This window comes from Tachypleus tridentatus, chromosome 2 (genome assembly GCF_004210375.1).
Source record: "Tachypleus tridentatus isolate NWPU-2018 chromosome 2, ASM421037v1, whole genome shotgun sequence".
NCBI lineage: Eukaryota > Metazoa > Arthropoda > Merostomata > Xiphosura > Limulidae > Tachypleus > Tachypleus tridentatus.
In genome coordinates, this window is record NC_134826.1 from 5,044,666 (window position 1) to 5,072,228 (window position 27,563).

The following is a 27,563-nucleotide window of genomic DNA, read 5'->3' on the forward strand; positions in this document are numbered from 1 at the left end:
CATGAACAAGATATAAGAAGGAAAACACATGAGCTATTTACCTCACATAAGTAACTGACATGTACCAAGAAAATTTTCTTCTTTTTATGTTTACAAATGAATTTAACATCAGTTATATGCTATGCATGCTGGGAAGTGACTCACTAGAAAATTAATTAAAATCCCATTCCCAAAATATTACTGATATAATTGGAAATATGTGTATTAGGAGAGTTATAATATGATTTTGTTTAACTCTCAGATGACAATAACACACAAGTAATAAAGCATTTTTGTTTTAATTTTTGTTTTGTTTTTCAAAATAACTGGCTGACTGTAATGGTTTCAGTTCCTATTGCTGCCCCATCAATCACACTGACTAGCTTGAGCTCAACTACTCTGCGTGTGTCTGTGGAACCTCTACCTCCACATAAAGCAAGAGGCAAGATAATAAGCTATCGTATCAACTATCGACGCCACAATCAGGCCTTTAACAACTTAATCGAAGTTGATGGAGACATTACAGAGTATACCATTACAGGTAATTCTATAAATTTAGTTCACACCAAACGTGCTTACCTTTCCAGCCATGGAGTGTTATTATGTGATGGTCAATTCCACTATTCATTGATAAAAGAGTAGCTTAAGAGTTTCAATGGGTGGTAATGACTAGCTGCCTTCCCTCGAGTCTTACACTGCTAAATTAAGAATAGCTAGTGCAGATAGCCCTCGTGTAGCTTTGCTCAAAATTAAAACCAAACAAACTATTAAATATGCTAGCTCTTTCAGCCATAGGAACATTATTATGTGATGGTCAATCCCATTATTTGTTGGTAAAAGAGTAATCTGACAGTGGGTAGTGATGGCTAATTGCCTTCCTTCTAGCCTTTCACTGGTAAATTAAGGACAGCTAGTTCAGGTAACCATCATGTAACTTTCACAAAATTTAAAATAAATCAAATCCAAAAATTGGGTTTCACTACCTGTGGTGGGCAAAGCACAGATAGCTCAGTGTTTAGCTTTGAACCTAACAACAAACAAACACACCATTATAAACGTTCTAAGATAAGGTACAATACTGGGAAAAATTTGAGGTTAGGTTTAGCTAAAGAACTTTTAGTTTTTTATTCTTTAAATTGTTTTTTCAATTTCTTTTATGTAAAACTGTGCAGGTATCAGAAACAGTTTTGTTTTAAAAGTTATTCTGTAAAATATTGCCTTGTGAAGGTTGATGGTAATAAATAAAACTTATTAAAACTTTAACAGTAAGAAAGAAAGAAGGCTGTTTCTTAAATTTTGCAACAATACTTTAGTAACTTTTTTCTTGTAAGGTTTTTCTGATTCAGTTTCTGAAGTTTTTTTCCATTTCAATGCAGTAAACTGCTCTTATTTTAATATTATCTGAACAATCTGTATGTATAGGTAAACAAAATGTACATGTCTGTTTTAAACAAAATGTCAGACGATTTGCAAAGATATTTGTACTCAAGATGTCTGTGAATAAACAACATCAGTTTGATATTAAGCCTGAGTGCAAAGTGATGTTCGTTTGAAAATTAATGTGTTACATATTATACATAATTAATGATACTTTTGTACGTTGTGTTACATATTATACATAATTAATGATACTTTTGTACGTTGTGTTACATATTATACATAATTAATGATACTTTTGTACGTTGTGTTACATATTATACATAATTAATGATACTTTTGTACGTTGTGTTACATATTATACATAATTAATCTGTTTAACTTATTAAATACATATCTACAGTTATTTCTGCTGTATCTTCTCTCCTCTTTCATAAACTGCTGTTAAATCAGAAATATAAAATGATCAACTGTTCTGCAAAATGTTGTGGCCTTGTACGCTTTGACCCCAACCTTTGAACTTAAGTTATATTTTGAGATTTGTATCAGGTGAATTTTGTTAATGTGTTTTGTGAATGGTTTAAATGCACTGAATGTATTTTAACTCGCTTGAATTTGTGTTTTCTTTTCTGGGTTTATGAACTTAAAGCTGTGCCAATTTTAATTTGTTATCAACAGATATGCATGCATCTCCTAATGTATGTAGATAGTCCATTTTACCTTCTTATTTTCTCTTTTTGTTTTTTCATAGGTTTGTTACTACATCTAGCTAAACACCTTATACCTAGAACTTTTTTAACTTGCAGTTAAACCTCTTTACAAAACATTTCATGTTGATTTCATTAGTACAGAGATGTTTCTCTTTTATTTTAATGTTTTTCTTACTTTATTCTTTTTACTTGAGAAAATAAAGAACTTCTGTTCGAAGAGAAACGTGGGTGGCTTCTTTACTAAAATAAATTTTAATGGTTATAGAAGTAACAGTATAATCTCCACTTATAATTTTATCATATGTTTTTAAGACTTCAAATTACATAGTTTAATGTAAGTATTAAATAATTTTGTTTTGATTTTTTGAACAGGTCTTCAGCCAAAACAGATATATGATGTTCGAGTACTTGCTGGAACCAAGGTTGGATTTCCTGTTCTCACAGAACAAAATTGGTCGTGGGTTACTCAAGAAATGCCAGAAACTCTTAATACTAAAGGTAAATCAGTATTGATGGTAATTAATTTTTATTTCTTACAATTTATTAAAACATCCGTTCAATACAGAAAATGTTAATTTTGAACTAAAGTTTACCATTGCAAACGTAAGTATTAAAATACAAAGGTTTTTCTTATTTTATTTTTAGGATTGAAAACCATCATGTGGATTAAGAAGTTTATGATGGTAAACTTTGTGTAAAATGAATGTTTAAACACTGTGTGTAATGTTAAACATGTACAGTAAAGTCTGTTGTTGTTTGTTCACAGATTACTATTTCTGTTTCTTACCTTAGTCCCACTGCCTCCAACATTACAGCTTACAGTAATTAATGCTACAACTGTGAAAGTAAGATGGCAGGAGGATTTGAGATATCCTATTGAAGGTTACACTCTTTCGTATCGAAAACAGGGGCACCCTTTAGAAGATTCTGTCATTCTTCAAGGTCACATTAATGAGTTCTTCCTTTCAAACCTTGGTGCGTATGTCTAAGATACTTAATATTTCATTTTACTTAAGTTTAATGATTAATGTTTTAAATTTAGAAATTAAAGCTACTGGATATTGAAAATAAAGAGATAAAATTATATTTATTGCTCTGTATGTTATTTATATGTTGTTTAAATATTACATATGTTTTATTTATATGTTGTTTATATGTTATTTATGTGTTTATGTTTTTATGTTATTTATGTGTTTATGTTTTTATGTTATTTATGTGTTTATGTTTTTATGTTATTTATGTGTTTATGTTTTTATGTGATTTATGTGTTTATATGTTGTTTATATGTTACATATGTTTTATTTATATATTATTTATGTGTTATTTGTTATTTATGTGTTGTTTATATGTTATTTATCTTATGTTGTTTATATGTTGTTTATATGTTACATATGTTTTATTTATATGTTATTTATGTGTTATCCATGCTATTTATATGTTAGCTATGTGTTATTTATGTTATCTGTATGTTATGTATGTGTTATTTATATGTTGTTTATATGTAATTTATGTTATTTACCTCCATTTACTTTTTGTTTCTTATTATTTCTCACATAGCATGTTGTGAATAACTGCAGAAAACAATTTCATTAATTAACTCTGTGATCTACTATCTAACAGTGTTGTTTATTAATTAACTCTGTGATCTACTATCTAACAGTGTTGTTTATTAATTAACTCTGTGACCTACTATCTAACAGTGTTGTTTATTAATTAACTGTGTGATCTACTATCTAACAGTGTTGTTTATTAATTAACTGTGTGATCTACTATCTAACAGTGTTGTTTATTAATTAACTCTGTAATCTACTATCTAACAGTGTTGTTTATTAATTAACTCTGTGACCTACTATCTAACAGTGTTGTTTATTAATTACCTGTGTGATCTACTATCTAACAGTGTTGTTTATTAATTAACTGTGTGATCTACTATATAACAGTGTTGTTTATTAATTAACTCTGTGATCTACTATCTAACAGTGTTGTTTATTAATTAACTCTGTGATCTACTATCTAACAGTGTTGTTTATTAATTAACTCTGTGATCTGCTATCTAACAGTGTTGTTTATTAATTAACTCTGTGATGTACTATCTAACAGTGTTGTTTATTAATTAACTCTGTGATCTACTATCTAACAGTGTTGTTTATTAATTAACTGTGTGATCTACTATCTAACAGTGTTGTTTATTAATTAACTGTGTGATCTACTATCTAACAGTGTTGTTTATTAATTAACTCTGTGATTTACTATCTAACAGTGTTGTTTATTAATTAACTCTGTGATCTACTATCTAACAGTGTTGTTTATTAATTAACTCTGTGATCTACTATCTAACAGTGTTGTTTATTAATTAACTCTGTGATCTACTATCTAACAGTGTTGTTTATTAATTAACTGTGTGATCTACTATCTAACAGTGTTGTTTATTAATTAACTGTGTGATCTACTATCTAACAGTGTTGTTTATTAATTAACTCTGTGATCTACTATCTAACAGTGTTGTTTATTAATTAACTCTGTGATCTACTATCTAACAGTGTTGTTTATTAATTAACTCTGCGATCTACTATCTAACAGTGTTGTTTATTAATTAACTCTGTGATCTACTATCTAACAGTATTGTTTATTAATTAACTCTGTGATCTACTATCTAACAGTGTTGTTTATTAATTAACTCTGTGATCTACTATCTAACAGTGTTGTTTATTAATTAACTCTGTGATCTACTATCTAACAGTGTTGTTTATTCTTGAAGATAGTGTATTATGGTTTGTTTACATTATTTTTCATATGATTTCTTGTTGTTGTTGTCTATTAAAGTGTGATGCAAGTGAATTCATTTTAATATTATGAAGTTTCTTTTACAAACAAACTAGATCCACATTCTTGGTATGAAGTCCATATTCTGGGATTTAATGAGTATGGTGATGGACTGGAGTCCGTTCAGAACATTTTTACTGTATCTGAGGATCATCCTCAGCTGGAGCCTATTGAAAGTAGGTTAGACATTAAATCAGGTATCAAATTAATGAATCTTTACTTTTACTGAAAAATCCTCAGTAATCTTAAAGAATAGTTCTAATCCTGTCTCATTTTACGTGCTGTTTATTTTTATAATGTGAAGTTTTCTCTGTTTTTCCTTCAAAGCCATTAGGATGTTTATTTCTTTGTTTATTATCAGCTACCATTAAGGCTTCTGAAATGCTCTCGGTTTTCAGCATGTAGTCTTCGTCTGAGCTAACATACTTTATTTGTACAGATATTATGAAAAGTTTAAAAAAGGACATATTGTATATAAAATACAATTTATCAGTTTAAAAAAGGACATATTGTATATAAAATACAATTTATCAGTTTAAAAAAGGACATATTGTATATAAAATACAATTTATCACTTTAAAAAAGGACATATTGTATATAAAATACAATTTATCACTTTAAAAAAGGACATATTGTATATAAAATACAATTTATCACTTTAAAAAAGGACATATTGTATATAAAATACAATTTATCAGTTTAAAAAAGGAAATATTGTATATAAAATACAATTTATCACTTTAAAAAAGGACATATTGTATATAAAATACAATTTATCACTTTAAAAAAGGACATATTGTATATAAAATACAATTTATCCTGTTGTTTTACCTGGACATTCTGATATTGTATATGAACTTGTTAGTTTTCTTAAAGCAAGTTTTTACTTTTAAATACCAAGGTACAGAGACCTACTTATGCTGTTCATACTTGTGGTTTTGCATTTAATAGCTATGACCTATATACTTGGGTTTTTGACAACCACAGTCTGATTATAAACCTTCAAAACATGATATAATGAGTTCTGATGTAAGTTTATAATTATCTTGTATACCCATTTGTTCATATTCTTCATTTATTCTCAAATATATGTTTGGTTAAAACATCTAAAAGTAAATTAGTGCATCTGTAAATTGAAAAAAGGCCTAAGAAAGAACAGTGATTTGAACAACTACTTGTACAGTTGTAGCTCCTCCTGAGTTTATTGAGGCTCACCCTAAGAGTTCGTCTAGTATCCAGGTTACATGGAAGCCACCAATGACCAGCAGGAATATTAGCTATTATACTGTACGATTTCATCCAGTCCTGATGAATGGACTTCTTAACGCCTCGATGGTCAGCTATGTTTGCAGGTATTTTTTATTACCGAAATATTTGTTCATAATGTTGAAGCAATTAAAACAACCATTATAAATAGCAGAATTCAAATGTATTTTTTTATTACAGCCAGAATGTATCATTAAATGTATTTTTATGTCATATAATTATTGTTTAAAAATTTATTTTATCTGTAGAAGATTAGCTTATGATCCTACAAATTAGATTTCGACACCTATGGTGCACACACCAAAGATAGCTATTTTGTAGCTTTGTGCTTCAACAGACAGACATAAAACTGTGTTCATTCTCTTTTACTCTTGTTTGTGCTAAGAAAAAGTATTCCTTTCTGTGTTATCTCGTGTATTAACTCTATAATATTACATTTCATAATTAAAATATTTTGTATAGATATGGCCTAAAAGCAATTAATTAGTTTTATATATTTAGTTTTTATGACACTGTTGTTATTATTTAGCTGCAGACAGTTAGTACAGTAAGAACTCTCAAGTCATAATTTATATTCCTGATAATGAAAGTTTATACAATTCTTTCACCCGACTTATTATCATTTTAAAAACTTAGCTTTTATCTGTAGCATTAGCTCATTTCTGTCTGCTCAGCTATTCCACCTACACAGTCATCATGTTTAGAAAGATTGTTTTATGGAATTGTTCTGCTAATTTCTTTTTGTTTTATTCTTTCTGTTAAAATTTTCTGATTTGCTCAACACTACAACAGTGATTCCACCCCCTCAAGGTATTTTAATGTTTCTGGCCTTTTACATATTTATATAGTACAAGCAACAGTGTAATAATCGCTAATCTAACACCATTTACCTTGTACGAGTTCTCTGTGAGATCTCACAATGTGAAAAACCAGCAGGGACCTTTTAGCCAGAAGGTTGAATGTAGGACGCTGGAAGATGGTAAGTTTTAAGTTGTATATATAAATCATCTGCTTTCAAAGCTCGTTACATAAAATGTTTCAATCATTTTATGGCTTTTCCTTAAGAAAGAAATGTTTCTCAGCTAACTTTATCTAATGCAAAATTTTACTTGTAAATGGTTTATACATCATTGATATTTAAGAATGAGATTGAACTTATCATTTGTAGTCATGACTAAATTTCTGTGGTCTTAGTACAGACAGTTTTATATTTTTCTATTTGATATAACCTGTACATATCTGTACAAAAAGTAAGTTGTTTTAGCCAAATCTTTTTTTCATTTATTGCAGCCTTTATTTAATGTTCTGTAAATTAAAATGTACAAGACTTAATGTTCTTTACTAAAACATGTGGTTTTAATTTGATAAACGTTTAGGGCTGTAGTATGTTCTTTACTAAAACATGTGGTTTTAATTTGATAAACGTTTAGGGCTGTAGTATGTTCTTTACTAAAGCATGTGGTTTTAATTTAATAAACATTAAGTGCTGTAGTATGTTCTTTACTAAAACATATGGTTTTAATTTGATAAACATTAAGGGCTGTAGTATGTTCTTTACTAAAAATGTGGTTTTAATTCAATAAACATTAAGGGCTGTAGTATGTTCTTTACTAAAACATGTGGTTTTAATTTGATAAACATTAAGTGCTGTAGTATGTTCTTTACTAAAACATGTGGTTTTAATTTGATAAACATTAAGGGCTGTAGTATGTTCTTTACTAAAAATGTGGTTTTAATTCAATAAACATTAAGGGCTGTAGTATGTTCTTTACTAAAACATGTGGTTTTAATTTGATAAACATTAAGGGCTGTAGTATGTTCTTTACTAAAACATGTGGTTTTAATTTGATAAACATTAAGTGCTGTAGTATGTTCTTTACTAAAACATGTGGTTTTAATTTGATAAACATTAAGTGCTGTAGTAAATGATGATATGGATTTGAGATAAAACTTCTTGGAAGTTTCTGAACTCTTTAAACCCATAACTTTTTGTATATTCTGCTGAAATTATTTTCATGATGTCCTAATATTTGTTACCATACCTTATATGAAATTTATTAATAAAAGGTGGATAATAGGTTGGTTTTCATCCAAAGAGTGGTAAATGTTATTGGATGATATCACAACCCAATGAGTACCCAAAATTGGGATTTTTGGATTGATGCTGGCAGCACTTGCTTGGATTTAAAAGTTAATACTCAGATGCAACTAATAGGATCAAGATACAACATCTATGATGCAAGACATGAAATATTATATCAATATTAAATACAAATATTAACTATGACGAACATTTCAAGTAGTTTCCATTTTGTTAGGACTACTTCTTATTAACAAAAATAAAACTTTCAAATGTGTTACAGTTGTCCAAACCAAAAGTTTCTTAGCTCTGTAGAATCTTACTTATACTTAAGAGCTTTTCTAATTATTAAGAATCTTTCTTCACAGTTCCCTCATCTCCCTTGGATTTATCATGGCTTGCAATAAATGCTCATACCATTAAAGTTTTCTGGCAGCCTCCAGCTACTCCCAATGGTGAAATAACTTTGTATGAGGTATTATACACTACACAAATGGGAAGTGTGAAAGACCTAGATGACTGGCAAAAGAAAGGAGAAAAAGGTGAGTCTGTGAAAACTTTGATGTTGCTTTGACCAGTCAGATCTTTACTAAAGACTTTGGACCAGTCAGATCTTTACTAAAGACTTTGGACCAGTCAGATCTTTACTAAAGACTTTGGACCAGTCAGATCTTTACTAAATACTTTGGACCAGTCAGATCTTTACTAAAGACTTTGGACCAGTCAGATCTTTACTAAAGACTTTGGACTGTATGAATGAACTATTAACATATGTAAGAGTTCAAACACAAAGAATATAATGTATTCAATACTTGAAACTGATATATCTGGTAATGTTGCATGTAGATGTTTCTATTAATTAGCCCTACATGCATGAGGTTGGTTCACTGGACTGAGCCTATTTTGATGGCTTAATTTTAAATAACATAATTCTGAGTTTGCTTATTATATTTTCCAAAAGTCTGGTAAGCTTTAGTGACATTAGAAGAATGCTGTACACACAAAATAACTTGAATTTTTAATTACGTATTTGTACTAGAGATTTATCTGTGAATTTACCTCAGTCAGTCTGACTCAGACTCTGAATAGTCTGAATGCAAGCTGATATCTGTGTTAAGAATCAAAATACTTTTTTGCATCTCTTTATTTCATTTACGTAATTTCTAGAACCTTCTAAATGAATATCCATAATTGTTTTTAATAAAACTTTATAATTTATCTGTTATTTTTTCACCCATAATACTCTATAAACCATTTAACCTATCTTGTAAACACTGCAAAGAAATACAAAAGAATATAAGTTATCTTTTTTATTTCTTACAGAAATACTTCAAATTGAGTGACAATTCTTTGAACATAAACAGCCTCAAGCTTGTAACAGTACACATATGATTTCACTTCATTTATTGTTCTTTGAACCATGTGTGTGTGTATGAACAATCACCACAACTCCATAACAAAGCTGCAAACACCTAGCAAGCACACAGTTCAAGTTGACAGTAAAACATGTATAACAAATACTATTGAATTATTATGATAACACAAATTCAGCTTGTTTTATTCATTTTTTTCCTATCGACCGTGATAAGTATCTAATTTTTAGAACTGAGGTACTTTTATAAAAATAAATAAATAGTTTACTTTAACATGTGGATTTTGTGTTTTTTTGCATTTGAAATCTCAGTAAAAGTTAACCCTTGTTTTTGTTTAATTTTTATTTATTTCAAACATGCAATTTAGAACATGAAATAGTAACATGTGCAAGAAACATAATGTCTTATAACTTATAATTTAACTAGCTTTCTAACTAAGCAATAAGTGCATCAAAGTACTTCCTTATCTGGTTGAGTTGGTAGCAGCGACATAACTGTAGGAAGAATAATTCAGAAACTGTCACCTGAACAGACTAGCCTTTTACAGAACTCGGTAAATTAAACCTTTTTCTTTATATTGGTTATAAATAATCCAACAGCAAGTATCATATAGAATTACTGACGTGTTTTGAAAGATGGTAGTTGACAGGAGGGAATGGTGTGCGAGTTTGACTTTTTTGACTTTGACTTTATATTTTCTGAAAAACAAGGAGATTGTAGCCTATAAATTAAAATATTGTTTTAGCAATAACTATATTGTAAATATTCAAGTTATATTAATATTAGGAGCTTAGAAAGAAGTTTTAAAATAAACAATTTAGAGTAACCAAGTGTCATGTTATGATGATAAGAGAACCAAATATTAAAGTTTTATCTAAATATTTCTTTGAGAAATAAAGAAATTCAAACATAAAATATTAAAATTTGGATTACAAACTGCATTTTGATGCCAAACTTATTGAAATATATTGATGATAAAGTTCTTTAAATAAATTTGGAATGTAAATCTGTAAAAGGTCATGACACGTGCACTTTGATCCCCTCCTTCATATATGGGTGTGTGAAATATGAAATATGGACCTGAAAGAATAGTAGTACACATCTCTGCAGAAGCAGTTAATGTCGTACTGTACTGATTATATGTAATTAACTTACAGAATTAAAATGTTTGTATTTTGAAAACTAGGAATTTTAGAAGTTTCCACATTAATGGTGCTGGCTTGTTTTTGTAGTATAAAAATAGATAAATATGGCTATGTAACATGGGAACTTTTATTTAGTTCATATCAGCATAATTGTTATATGGTTGTATTTATATGTAATAAATGTCTTGAAATAAAGAAACAATGAAGTGTGATACTTTTTGAAATTACCAAAGGTAAATCTAATACAGAAATTTGAAGAAACCAGTATAAATTAGAGAAAACATTTGTTTCTTTGAGGCATTATTGGAGAGGTTTTGAAATGGTCCCTTGCTGTTTTATGCAGACATACAAAACACTTGACATGAGTGCTTTTGAAAGGTGAACATTTAATCAGGGGTACACTGAAAAGATAATGAAGAAAGGTCAACCTTTTTAAATGTTTGTGTTATATTGATTTTTTACAAATGTTTTTTGTTGCATGGGATTAGATTACATTACTAGGGTTAAGTCTATCCAGTAACTATTTTATTGAAAAAATGTATATTAAAAATATAGCATCTCATTAACTAATGGAAAATTTTCAACAAAAAGAATATTTTTAAATAAATAAAGAATTTAAAAAAAACGATTTAATAGAGAATGAAAAATATGAGAAGAACTTCTTGATCATACCAACAAGGTAACTAACAAAAATGTGCAATTATGCATTACTTCTGGAATTAAGAACTTGTTGATCATACCAACATACCAACAAGTTGTACCAACAAGGTAATCAAAGGTGGGCAATTCTACATTGCTTCTGGAATTAAGAACTGATCATACCAACAAGGTAACTAACAAAGGTGTGCAATTAAGAACTTGTTGATCATACCAACAAGGTAACTACATTACTTGAATTAAGAACTTGTTGACCATACCAACAAGATAACTAACAAAGGTGTGCAATTCTACATTACTTCTGAATTAAGAACTTGTTGACCATACCAACAAGGTGTACAATTATACATTACTTCTGTAATTAAGAACTTGTTGTCGAACATAACAAAAACAAGGTAACTAACTAACAAAGGTGTGCAATTATACATTACTTCTGGAATTAAGAACTTGTTGATCATACCAACAAGGTAACTAACAAAGGTGGGCAATTCTACATTACTTCTGGAATTAAGAACGTGTTGACCATACCAACAAGGTAACTAACAAAGGTGTACAATTATACATTACTTCTGGAATTAAGAACTTCTTGATCATACCAACAAGGTAACTAACAAAGGTGTGCAATTATACATTACTTCTGGAATTAAGAACTTGTTGTCCTCACGAACAAGGTAACTATGAAAGGTGTGCAATTATACATTAATTCTGGAATTAAGAACTTGTTGTCCTTACGAACAAGGTAACTAACAAAGGTGTGCAATTTTACATTACTTTTGGAATTATTGATTAAGTAAAATTCATTACACGTAAAACAAAAATGTCTTTAGATATCTTAAAATTCAGTATTAATTTTATTTTCTGTTTTACCGGATTTCTCATCACCTAGTGAGATGTTTTCAATCTTAGATTTCATTCACTTTATTAATGCCTTCTTAACAACTTTTTATTTCTTTATTATTGTGTATTAGCTATAATATAAAACTGTTAAATCTTTCTGGACTACAGGCTTTGAGGTAAGCTCCTTGATTAAAGGCTTAGCCAGCAATACCAGGTATTTCTTCTGTATGCGAGCGTGGACAAAAGCAGGAGTGAGTTCACCATCTGCAACCATCACAGTCAACATCCCAGTAAAGCTAAATGACACAAGGAATTCTCATCATGAAGGTAAGATCTGAAAATACAGTTAACTGTTATACTGATGCATCCAGTCTCACAGAAACTAAAAACCAATTTGATTGAGAAAACACCAGCAGAATTCTACACATCTGTGAAAAACATCAAGAAACTAGAAGGGCCAAATATTTTAGAAATAAAGTGATGTCTAAAAACAATGTTCTAAACCAATGTAGCTCCTCCCAACTTTTTACCCCATTTGGCTCTTGATTAATTTCTATGTCAGTCTGGTTCATTGTTTAAACATATATATAAACCCTGTCCAAAACATTTCATTTTGCACTTGGTGATGTCTTTACTGGCAAAAATGTGATTGTAATAAATAATGTGCTTGTGAAACACAGAATTGTTTTTTCTCAGTTATGTACTTATGGAATTTTATCAAGTACCAACAGTTTCAAATATTAGTTATATAGATACATAGATAATTTTTTATTCATTAAATTTGTGCATTCTATTTTTTCTTTAGTGTTGGATGTCCACCCACAAAATCCTTTGCTGGGAATTGTTTTAGGCATTTCGATTGGTGTAACGTGCATTATCATTTGTGTTCTCATCATAATTTGTCGCAATAGGTGAGTTTATGTTTCACGGTTTTTCTTAACTATGGCTAGAAAACAAGTGCATTCACAATGTCTTTTTGAAGCATAAAGTCAATCCAGATAGATCAGTGACCAGAGGTCATTATTAGAGTTATACTTCAAATAGTATCTCTCTGTAGTTTATAGAAAAAATGTCATTATGTTTTATTTACGCTAGTTTTCTGTCAGTGTGTCAAAAGGAACAAAATAATGGATATTTAAATTTTGTTCATAGAGGGTGCTATTGCATGCAAAAAATAATTTATTGAAATGCAAAAAAAGTGAATATAAAAAATCATTTTTGCATGTTTGACTGCTCTAACTATAAAATAATGCAATGTATATTGTGTTTGAATTTGAATATTTTGACATGTTGTAGTATTGTTTCTTAAAAACAAAATACATATATGTATGTACTACTGTATTATAGAACATGTAACAAAAATTAAACAAAGCCATGTACATGAAACCACATCTTCAGTAGTCTGAATTCACATTTTATCTCATATTGACAATACTGTATAGAGGTGTCACCATTTTCTATTGATTCTCATAATTCAGTTCTTCCTAAACTTTTATTGCTTAGATATATTGGTATGTGATGAGGTATTATAAAATGATTTTTATATTAAAACTAGTTTAAAAATTCAAGAGCAAAAAATTTACATTTTAGCAAATAATGAAAATATTTCATGTTTATTTTTAATTTTCTCAGGTTCCTTTTCTCTTTTCAGAAATAAAACTCTTGAAAATTCAAAATATTCAAACAGCATTATAGTGTCTGCACATTTGTCTTGTGATTAACGTAATCAAATAGTTTTAAATGTTTTTTTATAATAATTGTATCTGTGTAAAACATAATTTTGAACATAGCAACTAATTCTTAAATAGACAAAATGAAAATTCTTACCATTTTGTTCAGATTGGTTAAGTGGACTTGAAAGTGATGTAAGAAAAAACAACTAAAGTAATACGTGTTATAGTGAGATGCTACCTGAATGCAATGTTTTCCTTTTGGTGTAGCATTGAAGGTAGCCTAAATTTGAAATTCATTTTCTCAATATGGATTTGTTCCCACTGATAAAGGTGTAATTTTGTTTTATCATACAAAACAGTACAAATACATCTCTAAGTAATCCATATTTTGAAGCCCTTATTTTTTCCTATGGTCTATTTAAACTGCATTAAAACTTGTATTCAAATACAATAGGAATTGTAAATCAGGTTATTTACTTTCCTTGGTTTACAAACTTGTTAATACAGTGGCTCATACAGTTTGGCTTATGGCAAGTTTAGTGTGATAGGTTTAAAATGTTTTTCACCTGCATATTATTTTTGGCTATTATTGAAAATGTTACAAGTAATTTAAGTTAACCTAGAATAACAGCTTGAATATTTTGTGGTTCCTTTTAGCTGCCAAAAGCTCTGAATTCAGCTACGACTTTGTTATAAGATGTTTTTGTTGTTGTTTTTTTTGTATTGTATTTTGTATTTGAAGATAAAGTCACAAGAACTTAAAAGTTTTATATTTATAAAAATAAAACAGAGTATGAATTTTGATCAAATTGTAAAACTTGGTAATATGGTCACTTTCAGGTGCTGTCCACGTCCACCACCTCCTCCATCTGGTACATATTCATCCCGTCACACGAATGGTCATCTTCCTTGTTTTCATAACGACAAACAACCAGATAACGTAAAGCCTCAGGAACTGGATTGTTTTACCCCTATGCTGAATCATATACCAACTACTGCAATGGACAATCATTTAGACACCAAAGTAATTGTTAAAGAAATTATGAATTTGTAATCTTCAGCAAATTACAAAGCAATGTTTCAATTCTTGCACTGTGTACATTAATACCACATGTGAGGACATAGTTTTCTTTTTGGTATGATGTATGAACCAGTAACAAAATGTATTTAATTTTACCATAACCCAAAGTTGTGACATAGGTTTCCTGAGATAAATAATTTAGGCACAGAAACTTAAAGTTTAGACATAGGATTGATTATGGATCCAATTGAGAAACAGAGTGGTTTTTTCTTCTCCATTCAACTGTCCTGATCTTGTGGCTAGCATTGTAGCTAAACATGTGAAACAGGTGCTATGAACGAAGTTCTGGACATAATTGACTTTTGAAATTCGTGGGTCAAAGGTTAATAAAATTGATTAATATTACATCTTAAGAATGTTTATGTACTGGACTTTGAGAATTTGTAAACATTGAAAATTTATTAGGGTTTTGTTGTTTTTTTTACAAAAACTACATTAGAGGATTACATTTTTTTTATAATAGAGCTGAAAACAAAAGTACTTTACTCAATTTTGGCTTTCAGAGGTGCCAAACTAATCATGCATTTAAGGAAATAACTGCTAAAGTTGGACAGAAATGTGGATTTGTTGTGTTGAATGAATAAAATAATAGTTTATAATTTTACTACTTGAAAACTCTATAGGCTTTAATATCCTGTTTCTTCTTTCTTCACTTTTTTACAGTGTTTAATATTTTACTAACTTGGGTAAACATCAAAATACAACTTGGTGGAGTTTTTGCAAAAATAAACTCATTATTTATGTTGTAATAGCATTACTGATTGTTTTTGTTTCTCATAAGCAGCCTAGAAACTTATTGATATGGTTTCATTTAGGGTGGCTATTATGATATGAGAAGCCATAAAGTAAATGGTTTTACTTGTCCCTTGTTGGCTAACAGTCATAATATTCTTCAAGTGCCAGGGAAGTCTGAGGTCCACATCACAGAAAATCCACAGGTAACATTTTAGGAACAAGAAGTATATTTTTCAAATTGTGTGATACAATAAAGGTAGTTTTCCTTTCAAATTATTTTGAAACTTTTGAGACAAACAGTATATTAGTTCGAGTTAATTTGTTTGGATTCAAACTGATAAGGAGAAGCAGGATTTTTGTTAGTTCATCTGCTAATTGTTAAGCAGTGATAAATATCGTGTGACACAGGTGTATCAGTGAACCAGATAAAGACAGTGTAAGAAAATTAAAATTATTACCTGAAAAATAAAAGGTTAATTAGCTGTTAAAGCTACATATACTGACAAATTACATACCCTTAGCTTATTAGATTAAGATACTGTCTTTAAAGAGTAAGTGCTAAGTAGTTTACTGGGACATTACAAGAAACTAGGTTACAAATGCAATGTGCTATTTTTACAGGTTTAATCTCATTAAGTTCCTGAATATTCATTATAAAGACATTTAGGATAATTTACACTGCTTGTCTGTTTAATCTGTTGGTTAGTTATAATAGTATTTATTAAAATAATTTCAAACACTTAGAATTATAGATGAGTTCCTAGACTGACTCCATTGTTTGTGTTTGCTTAGGTTAAACTATAACAATGACAGTCAAATCCCACTACTTGGGTCAAACAGAAATGGAGAAAGAGTCAGTTAACTAGTAGCTTTCCCTCTACTTTGTCAAAGAGTCAGTTAACTAGTAGCTTTCCCTCTACTTTGTCACTTCAAAATCGGGGGAAAAAGTATTGTAGTTCTTTAGTTGCTTTATGTGAATATGTGAAAACAGGGTTGTTTGTTTTTATGTGAAATGAAGCTGAAACATTATAGAGAATATGTAAAAAAGTTCCATTATATTTTGTTTACTTTACATTTGTGAACTGTCTGATGAAATCTATGATGGAGCTGTAGATTTATATGTTTAAAATGGCCCTTTTGTATAAAACATAAACAAAAGATTTAGGTGTCTTTTAATAAAAATCTTTCTTCTAAAGTAATGGTAAAACATGATAATTAATAAAGTAAAGTCTATACCAAAATGTGAAATGCTATTTGGGCTAAATCTGAGTTGTGTTAGAAGAAGACAAGTATTTCATATTCCATATATGTCGTTTTATGGTTAACCCTATTGATAAGGGTAGCTGTTGGTCAAATCAATATTCTGCTTTTGCAGTCTTTATTTTTGTTATACTTTGATCACTTACTTACAACATGGAGAATCAACTGTAAAATAACATAATATATAAAGCTTTACTGAAAATACAAATGTTTGATTTTAATTGTAAGTTTTTCTTTTTCATTTTTTTTTACTATTTATTGTTATAAAAGTAACTAAAAATTATTTGGTAAAGTAATGAACGAAAAATACTAGAAATAACACCAGCAGTTTGTAATATTTGATACAGTAATGTGAGCTGTATGAGTTCTGCGTTATTTTCAACTTGTATTGGGCATATTTTCAATCAGACACAGTTCAAAGGTTCTACAAAACAAAAATTAAAAATATAAATGTATATGTTTACAGTTATGAGATTAAACTAATTAGGATAAACATTTGTGGCTTTCTGTTGCAGTTATTCTAGAAAAACAAAAAAAGGTAATTTAAATTTATTTCCTAACTATTTTGATGGTTACAAGGTCAGCCAAATTGACCAACCTCATATGGAGTTAGCATTGATAAAACAACAGATTCATTATAAAAGTTTGATTATTATCGAGAAGGATAGAGAGATTACACAAGTGAAACTTGGAAATTTCCAGATAAACAAAAGTTTTTTTAATCTTCAAATCAAAATTACTTTGCACACTGGATAGTCTGAAAGGAAAAATGTTCCAGTAAATCTTTAATTTAAAAAAATCTTAATACTTAATTTAAAAACCTGATATTTTGTGTGTAGAAACCTTGTAACATTTAATAATAAACTGGAAAATGTTGTAGAGGTATGCTTATATTATAAAATATTATAATATAATTACTTTTGTGGTTATGGGCCTGGTGGGATGATCCACCCAGCCTTTAATGGTAGGGTTAAAGTAAAAAGGTAATATAACAGTTATTATCATCACCTGAGGTGGGCTTCACAAAATAAAATTAATTGGCTACACTTCACAGTTTTTTGGATACACATACCATAGTATGCAGGAAGTGTGGGGGCTTTATGTGATGCTAAGATCAACGTGAGGATAGCTTCAGCTTCGACAAGTCCACCATCACCACCAGCCTTCATTAAAGATGAAAATATTCTTAAAATTAAGTTACAACAACTTCCACATTATTTAATAAAACTATTTAAAAGTTTGACTTTTAATGACCTGAGCCATCAATCAGTTTCTGAAAAACTTTTGTCTCTGTCAGTTAGTATTTTATTCTTGCTGTGAAATTATATGTTGTAGTAGCTATTGTTATTTTTGACATTGGTTAAAATAGCTATATTAATTATTTGAATTTTTTTTATTTTAACCTTTTAATCTGTTTTACTAAAGCATCTATAGCATTATCTATGAGTTAACCACATTGATAACAATGTCAGTCCATCAAATTTTCTATTTTTCTCTAAGGTTTTTTTTTTTAACTGAATATTTAATATTGGTATAAAAATTGTTTAGAAAAGAGAAATTCGTTTTCCTAGAACATTCTTAATATTTAAAAAAAATTCAACAACTAGTTTGTGTCCATCAGATTTTATTATAATAATATATCATTTGTTTGCTTTCTCTATCAGTGCATAGTTGGGACAGCCGAAGATTGCTTTCCAATACCCCGAGAATCGATTGAGGTACAAACCAAGTGATGTGAAGGTACATGATGAATGGGTTGAGTATGATGGCCACTGGTCTACTATTCCTTCTCAGTTGCAGGAGTTGGATAGCAGCGACCCAGAGCAACTGCAAGTCAGCATACAGCCAAGAGAAAGAGAAACTCATTGTCCGCAGCATTTTAATACTGTGCAGTTTTCCATAAACCAAACACCACCTACCAACCAGACCTCCTTACCGCCCACCACTTTTGCCTGGGACTCCTCATCCCAAACCTGATAGAGTAAACGTCTCCAACCAAATCTCTTTTAGCTCTTGTTCTTTTTACCATAGAGAACTAAACTATAGCAGGAGATTGAAGAGGTATGACTCTTGTATCAATAGAAGCGGGTATTTTTACACACAGTTTTATATAGTTATGTTAGTAAAATGTAAATGTTACAGTTTTTATGAATCTGTAATGATTTTCCAATCTACCAAACATATACGTACTTGAAATAACTCCTTTTTAAACTAAAGACTGAATGAAAGAGATTTGATGCAAACTTAAGGATTTTGTTTTATCCAGACTTTGAATAACTGAAAGGGTACCTTGTGAACAAAAAACAACAAGAGACGTTCAAGAGAATGCTCAGATGAACATTATTGCACACTTCTTATGTTTATGTTTATCTGGTTCTGAGAATGGAGTAGTAACAATGTCTATTATCTGCTGATGGGTATTAATGTCTAGAAAATCTGGAGAACAATGGAATGTGAGTGTTACAAAGAAAAAAAGCACTTTGGATCACGAATGTTGCAGAGTCTCAAGGCCTGAGAAAATAATAACTTTCCCATGTGTGGTGGTGTACGTGATAACTGTCCTTCTGATACAATGGAAAAAATGTTAAACGTTTCACTTGGAAAATGCCTTTACATCATACATTTTCCATGCATAAAAGATTTGTTTGTTCCTTGCTATTCCTACTCAAACATTTTTGATTAATGCCCTTAATTTATAAATTGCTATAATATAACTTTTGAAGGATCACAGAAGGTAAGACAAATGCACCTGTATCTATAACTTGACGGATTAGCCAACAGGAGCGCAGTTAGTTTCCACTTCCTCCTCTTTCTGTGTGTGTGTGAATTTATTATAGAGGGCAACTTGTTGGATTTCAAAGGTTTTGGTTTTTCTTTTTGTAATTATCATCAAATAGCTATTCTTATCCAACAGAATTACGTAAAAGCCAATACTGTTCTTCAAGTCCATATCCAAGGTCCAACAGAATTACGTAAAAGGTAATACTGTTCTTGAATTACGTAAAAGGTGATACTGTTCTTGAATTACGTAAAAGGTAATACTGTTCTTGAAGTCCAAGGAAGTTTATGACAGGATCATGGCAGAGCAGTATATAGTTTTTAAATATTATATTAGTAAAAAAAAGAAAATCATCTCTTAAATGTTCTGTTTTTTGTTTTTATTCTGTGGCAGTATACATTGTATCACATCAGTTTATTTGTTATTTGTGACTTTGTTTGCTACCTCATTTTGATTAATTTCTCATAGAATATCATGTATTTGCTGCAAATAATAATAATAATTTTTGAAGTTTCTAGTTATGAAATCTCACCATTAGTTTCATAGCAATAGGTAGGTTAGCAAATGAACATAAAATAATTTTTTTAAGACTGACTTTTTCTACTTCTCATATTTTGAAATTATTTGACTGTCAGGTGATTATATTTATATACAACAAAACGTGTCAGTATCAGTTCTATGCAAAAACTCTTAGCCAGTTAGTTTGTGTATTTATGCACTACTCTAGATCATACATACATATATGTATTTCATTCAGAATTTGTTGGAAGGTTCAGAACCAGAATTCTTTTCTATAGTCAAGGGTATAATGTATTTCAGTAACATGTGGCATTTGAAGTCAAGTAGTTGAAGTTATGGCCCCATGCACTGTATAAGTAATGGAAATGTGTAACATCTAACAATTTTCACTTCACCACATGACCTTCAGTGCCTTCTCAGCAAACATTTAGAGAAGTTACATCCAGTGCACTCTAACCTTTTTTTATTTCAGTAGTTTATTAAATGTGCAAATTGTATTATATAGATTAAAAAAACAAAGCAGAAAATGTACAAACTTAACAAAATAAATAAACTAGTGTTAAGACAGCAATGGGCAAATGATGACATAAGATCTAGTTTCACGGGTGACAAATATTTGCTGTTGTCGTTTGACCTGTTGAGCTCAGGCACAGTTAAGAAGGGAGATGCCGAAGAAACATCTGTCGCTAACAGAGATTCAGTTAAAATGACCGAATGCATTTTCTCCTACCTCGTTATATTTTTATCTGTGGTGCATACTTGGAGGGCTCCAACTCAGGGAGTCATTTGGTATAGTAGTCCCTCTGAGATGTTTCCTCATTCTTTGTAAACATGCATTATTATAGCCCCTAATTTTGTCATTAATGCCTAGAGAATCTGCTTATATATTCTTTCTGTTTCAGGATTATGAAAGAATGTAATAGACTTATCGTATTCATTTGCTAGGCACTAAAATATTGACAGCAGTAGTATGACAATTTGTTTTTAAACAAATTAAAGAACGTCAAAATCTAATAAAATTTTAAAACTAAAATCTAATTATTACGTAAATAAACAAAAGTATGAAAGAAGAAATTTGATTTCTGTGTAGAAACAAATGTTGAAATAATTTAAATGAGACAAAAGTTTGTTCCTTCTACCAAAACATACTTATTACATTTTCTAGCTAAAACTTTCAAATCCCAGCTGCATTTTGCAAGTTAAAGATTCCAAAAGGAACTGTTGACCTGTGACAAAAGTGCTATGTTATGTTACACTGAGACCTGTTTGACTTATAGGTTTAGCATTACTCTTTCTGTTGGTGTGGTTCAGAAACTAATTTCAAAAATGTAGGTAAACTTCTTATGCCTGTTAAAGAAGAAGATTTATGCACTAAAAACGGGTTTCAGTTGAAGAATCAAAGCTTTGGTTTCATCTCGCTGCTTTATCTTACCGTCACATCTGTCTGAAAAGCTGCCCTTAATTAACTTTGGTGTAAACAAGTCATTATTTATGCTTGCTATCATGTAATCATGTATAAATTAAAATATTTTGCCTCATGTATCATGAGATGAGTTGTTAATAATTCACAAGAAAACAATAGTGTAATTGAGTTAAAATTTGAAAGAATAAATATTAAGGTAGTGGAGTAGAAACACATAACAAGAAAGAAACTATATATCAAAACATTTTGGGTACCAAACAGGTTTATATTTTGATTTGAAAACAATATCATACATTAGGTTATAAACTTTTTATACAATTGCTGAAGATGACAGAAAGTGCACTTGGTGTTTGTAAAGTCTTTTCTTAGGTATTATATTTCAGTGCTAGTGTTCTGCTTTCAACTTTAAGTATATAAATCTATTTTATAACTAAAATTTTCACCTTTACCATCGTAAAAATTACATTTGATCTTGTGGTAGGTAGTATGTTACACTTGATTCTCATGTACTTGTGTGTCATTGAAGATGCTATCTCTGCTAAAGTCAGTAGACTCAGCAGTGTTCTCCCCCCCTTCACGTAATCTCTTTCTTTTATCTTCTACCACTATCTTGCACATATTGTATAACTTGCTGAGTACTGTTGATTATGACATATTTCTGCTTGATTGAAGTCGGCTCATCATCTTAGGTTTATGTGTATTATTTTGCAAAGAAACTGATAGATATAACTATTCTTGTAAAGTAAAAGGAAGACTCATCATTCTAATCTTAAATTTAAAACAAGTTAACCATAATCTTATATTGTAATGGATTTACATTGAATAGATATCTGTATTTTTCTGTTAAATACAGTAAAAGGCTTTGTTATCTGGCATCTGCCAGACCTCGGCAGTGCTAAAGATTAAAAAATTCCGGTTAGGAAAATGTTTCATTAATGATACATTTCAGGAAACTATTGACATCTTGTTAATGTTCTAAAGTATCATATTTGACTATTGACATCTTGTTAATATTCTAAAGTATCATATTTGACTATTGACATCTTGTTAATATTCTAAAATATCATATTTGACTATTGACATCTTGTTAATATTCTAAAGTATCATATTTGACTATTGACATCTTGTTAATGTTCTAAAGTATCATATTTGACTATTGACATCTTGTTAATATTCTAAAGTATCATATTTGACTATTGACATCTTGTTAATATTCTAAAGTATCATATTTTACTATTGACATCTTGTTAATATTCTAAAGTATCATATTTGACTATTGACATCTTGTTAATGTTCTAAAGTATCATATTTGACTATTGACATCTTGTTAATGTTCTAAAGTATCATATTTGACTATTGACATCTTGTTAATGTCCTAAAGTATCATATTTGACTATTGACATCTTGTTAATATTCTAAAGTATCATATTTGACTATTGACATCTTGTTAATATTCTAAAGTATCATATTTGACTATTGACATCTTGTTAATATTCTAAAGTATCATATTTGACTATTGACATCTTGTTAATATTCTAAAGTATCATATTTGACTATTGACATCTTGTTAATATTCTAAAGTATCATATTTGACTATTGACATCTTGTTAATATTCTAAAGTATCATATTTGACTATTGACATCTTGTTAATGTTCTAAAGTATCATATTTGACTATTGACATCTTGTTAATGTTCTAAAGTATCATATTTGACTCTTGACATCTTGTTAATATTCTAAAGTATCATATTTGACTATTGACATCTTGTTAATATTCTAAAGTATCATATTTGACTATTGACATCTTGTTAATGTTCTAAAGTATCATATTTGACTATTGACATCTTGTTAATGTTCTAAAGTATCATATTTGACTATTGACATCTTGTTAATGTTCTAAAGTATCATATTTGTACATCATCTACAACAGTAACAGTTTTAAGAAACCTTAAATTGCACAAAAACACTTACAAATACAGTGTTTTAAATATGACAAGCAATTTAAGTTGGTTGCTAGGAAAGAACTTTAACAAAGCCACAGCAATATCACAATGAGTATTTGTAAATATTGAAGATTCAACTTGCTAACAAAGGTTTTAATATAAGTCTAATTATTAGAGCTGTTTCTTATGTTGGTAAAAGGTAATACTGAAATTGTAAGAGACTTAACTTCTTTGTGTATCTGGTTACCAACTCACAAGTATTATACAACTTTGGTGAGCCTCACCTTGAGGACTCGATTTAAAAAATTGATTTTAAAGAAATTTTTTGTAGTTGAAGTATCCATTTTTCTCATCTCAGAATGTTCCATTATTCATAATCAAAGAATAATCTTTTATAAATGATGAGAACTGAACTCATAATGTCAATGTTATAGTGATCTTTCTTGCCCATAGCATTATGTTCTTTATGTAGACTGTTGAAGTAACACATTATTACTAAATTAGAGTAAATATATATATGTATGACATTAAACATTCAGTAGAAGTAAGGACCATTTGTTTATATGTAGCTTTTGAAATTGTGTGTGTTTCTCTGTGTCGTAAGTAACGTGTAGTCTTGTAGACAAGGTTTTTAGCTCTCATTGTACAAGGTAGGCACGATTAGTAGAAACTGTGTATTTCTCCTTGGCCGTTAGCTTCGGTAACCGTCATACAAATCTTAAAGTGTGACCTGGGCTGCTAGAAATGGGTCTACACACAGGTAATGGTATTCAGTGGAAAATGTTCATTGACTTTTAGCTTCAGTAGCTTTCATACAAACCTTGAAGTGTGACCAAGGCTGTTAGAAAAGCAGGTCGGGAGAGTTTTAAAAAGTAAAGTACACTACTGTGGCTCTTAGAATTTAAATTTTACCACTTAACATTAATAATAAACATTTGTATTAAGAGTATAATTGTAATATTGGTCTTGAAATGATAATATAAAATAATACAAGACTAAAACATTTCATTTTTACATAAATTTTCTCTTCCCATTGTTTTAGAAATTGGATAATTATGTCTGAGGAGATATATAAGTAATGTAGATGTAACAATAAGATATTCTGTACATATAGTAACATGTAAATATATCTATCTATATGTTGTGTGTAACTGATGTTCATGGTTAGAAACTTTCATATTTAAAGAACTTTGGGCACGTTTTCTTCCTTGTCTCACACTGATGTGTTAACTACATCTTTTAACTGAGGATTGATGTACAGCCAATAATAGTATTTTAATCATGTTTGTAGATATATTTTACGAGTATATTTTTTTAAAAAATTATATTAAACCAAGAATTCAGTTGAATTAATGTTGTTCTTATGGCAAATACATCAGAACTGTAATATTTTTACTTTGTTTGGTTTCAGATATAACAGAAGGTATGAGATAGAATTTCAGGTGTTTGTTTTTATCACACATTCCTTGTTTACACTTTGTTTAATTGACTAGAAACTGAGTTTAAAGATTGTAACTAAAGAACATCTCTGCAGTGTTGTTATAGTTAGTGTCTTGTGGGTTTATAATTTATGTTTGGTTTATTTGGCTGCTATGCATTATGCTTATAAATGTTCCTTATTTCCAAGAGACGTAATCAATTTAAACTTTCCTTATTGTGAGACTTGGCCCTGGTAATTTTGCATTGCTTGTACTTGTTGGTTGTAGTGCTTTAATGGAGATAGTTGGAAGTAAAATCCTGAAGAGTAGCCAGTTAAACCGAATCGTCAGGATACGAGCTTTATCATTCCATTAAACTGTTAGTAATATCTTTCTTTTGTGCAATTTAGTTGTAACCCTTGTAGTACAACCTGTCAACTTTGCTCCTTAGTAATTTTGTTTCATAGTGGTTCTTTGGTATTGTTTCATTATACACTGAATACGGAAGGTACACTCTGTACTGTGTTGTGTGTCCAACATTTATTTGTTATGTTTAAGCTACCTCAGTATCTTATTATTGTTAAAGAAAAAAAGACTTCAGTAGGTCAGCCATTTGCCAGGGGAGATTGATTCCATTGTAACTTTCAACACAAGTATTTATGTATACGTGCACGGCTGAAGTATACATGATCAGGCTATAGTTTTTTCTTTGAAACGTTTATTTGAATTCTTTGCATATACCTGATGAAAATTATACTGTCTTCTTGTGTTTGTACTTATTTACCGTGTTTCCTGAGGTCCTAGCCCAGAGAAGTTAATTTTTGCTAACACTAACCCTGGCAAGTGGTTCTTGAATATGTTTTCCTACCGTACAGCTAAACAGATTAAAGTGAAATAGTTATTTTTTTATTAAGGATTCAAATAAAGGTTAAGTAGTTTTCATTCAAGTGAACGATGGTGTTCATGATTTTATAAAATACGAAACTGTATACTTAAACTCGTGAACATCTGTTTCTGATTATAAAATACCAAACTGTAAACTCGTGAACATCTGTTTCTGATTATAAAATACGAAACTGTATACTTAAACTCGTGAACATCTGTTTCTGATTATAAAATACGAAACTGTATACTTAAACTCGTGAACATCTGTTTCTGATTATAAAATACGAAACTGTAAACTCGTGAACATCTGTTTCTGATTATAAAATACAAAACTGTAAACTCGTGAACATCTGTTTCTGATCAATAAAAGTTTCAAGTCCCGTGTCTTGTTCGTCGTTTTTCTTTCAGTTACAAATCCTTCTCGTTACTTTGTGATCAGGTTACGTAAGTAGAGAGAGATTAATATGTGTTTCTTACAACGTACAGATAATGTGAGAGGAACAAGTAACTAGTTTCTTATATTTCCTGTTAGATGCAATGAAAGAATACAATTTATTGTTGTTCAAGGAACGTATAATGATAATTGAATCGTTTTAATACGTATTGTTAAAGGCCATTTTAATGGGCAGCCAAATATCACCAGTTCTAGCCAATATTTTTATGACACAAGTTGAAACACAAACAATTAATACAGCATTACATCCACCACTATACTGGTACAGATATGTAGATGACACGGTTGCGGGATTCAGATCTACAGAACACATACTTAATTTTTTGAATCACATTAACTCTATACATCCCAACATTAACTTCACATGTGAACAGGAAGAAAGCAATCAAATATCATTTCTTAACCTCAAAATTACAAGAACCGACACACCATTCAAAACAGAATTCCACCGAAAAATCACCCATACTGGACTATACATTCCTTGTGACTCAGCACATGAAACAAAACAAAAACTCAACATGCTAAGAAACCAAATAAACACAGCCATAAAACTATGCTCACCAGATAAGATTAACGATGAATTAGACAAAATAAAACAATACTTCATCAACATCAATAAGTTTCCCCCCACAAACCGTAGAAAACATTATACGCAAACACCTAGACATAAAGCAAAATCAACCAACAAAAGTAAATATATCTTACAAATTTAAAAATCACGAAACCATATACTGCTGCATACCATGTATTCCTGACATCAGCAGACAAATAACCAACATCTGGCAAAAATTAGTAACAAAATATGACATTCCAGTTAATACCAAATTTATTCAAAAACCAGGCACAAAACTCAGGTCTATACTATGTAAAAACTACACTGACAAACACCACACCAACATTATTTATAAAATACAATGTGATAACTGTCAAGACTTGTATATTGGAGAAACAAGTAGAAAAATGGAAACCAGATTCAAAGATCATAAAAAGTCACTTTCACACGTTTTCGAACACTGCAAGTCAAATAAACACAACATAACCATAGAAAATACTAAATAAAGAAACAAATGTAAACAAACCTAAAATTAAAGAAGCCTTACTTATACAACAACTGAAGTTCAAAATAAACCAATACAAAGGAACGCCT

At 29.7% G+C, this 27,563-nt stretch overlaps 1 protein-coding gene across 5 annotated transcripts in view; it reads left to right on the top strand.

The window, feature by feature from the left end:
* The window catches only part of LOC143237457 (protogenin-like), a 112,098-nt gene extending 91,973 nt beyond the window's left edge, over positions 1–20,125 (top strand). For all 5 annotated transcript variants that reach the window (XM_076476747.1, XM_076476732.1, XM_076476756.1 and 2 more), the window contains 12 exons: positions 329–520; positions 2,439–2,564; positions 2,859–3,041; positions 4,946–5,065; positions 6,073–6,241; positions 7,004–7,134; positions 8,604–8,777; positions 12,416–12,574; positions 13,053–13,158; positions 14,761–14,944; positions 15,817–15,939; positions 18,661–20,125. In XM_076476747.1, the coding sequence (XP_076332862.1) occupies positions 329–520; positions 2,439–2,564; positions 2,859–3,041; positions 4,946–5,065; positions 6,073–6,241; positions 7,004–7,134; positions 8,604–8,777; positions 12,416–12,574; positions 13,053–13,158; positions 14,761–14,944; positions 15,817–15,939; positions 18,661–18,729 (1,736 nt within the window). In that variant the 3' untranslated portion in view covers positions 18,730–20,125. The remainder of the gene's footprint in view (positions 1–328; positions 521–2,438; positions 2,565–2,858; positions 3,042–4,945; positions 5,066–6,072; positions 6,242–7,003; positions 7,135–8,603; positions 8,778–12,415; positions 12,575–13,052; positions 13,159–14,760; positions 14,945–15,816; positions 15,940–18,660) is intronic.
* Positions 20,126–27,563: the final 7,438 nt, after the last annotated feature.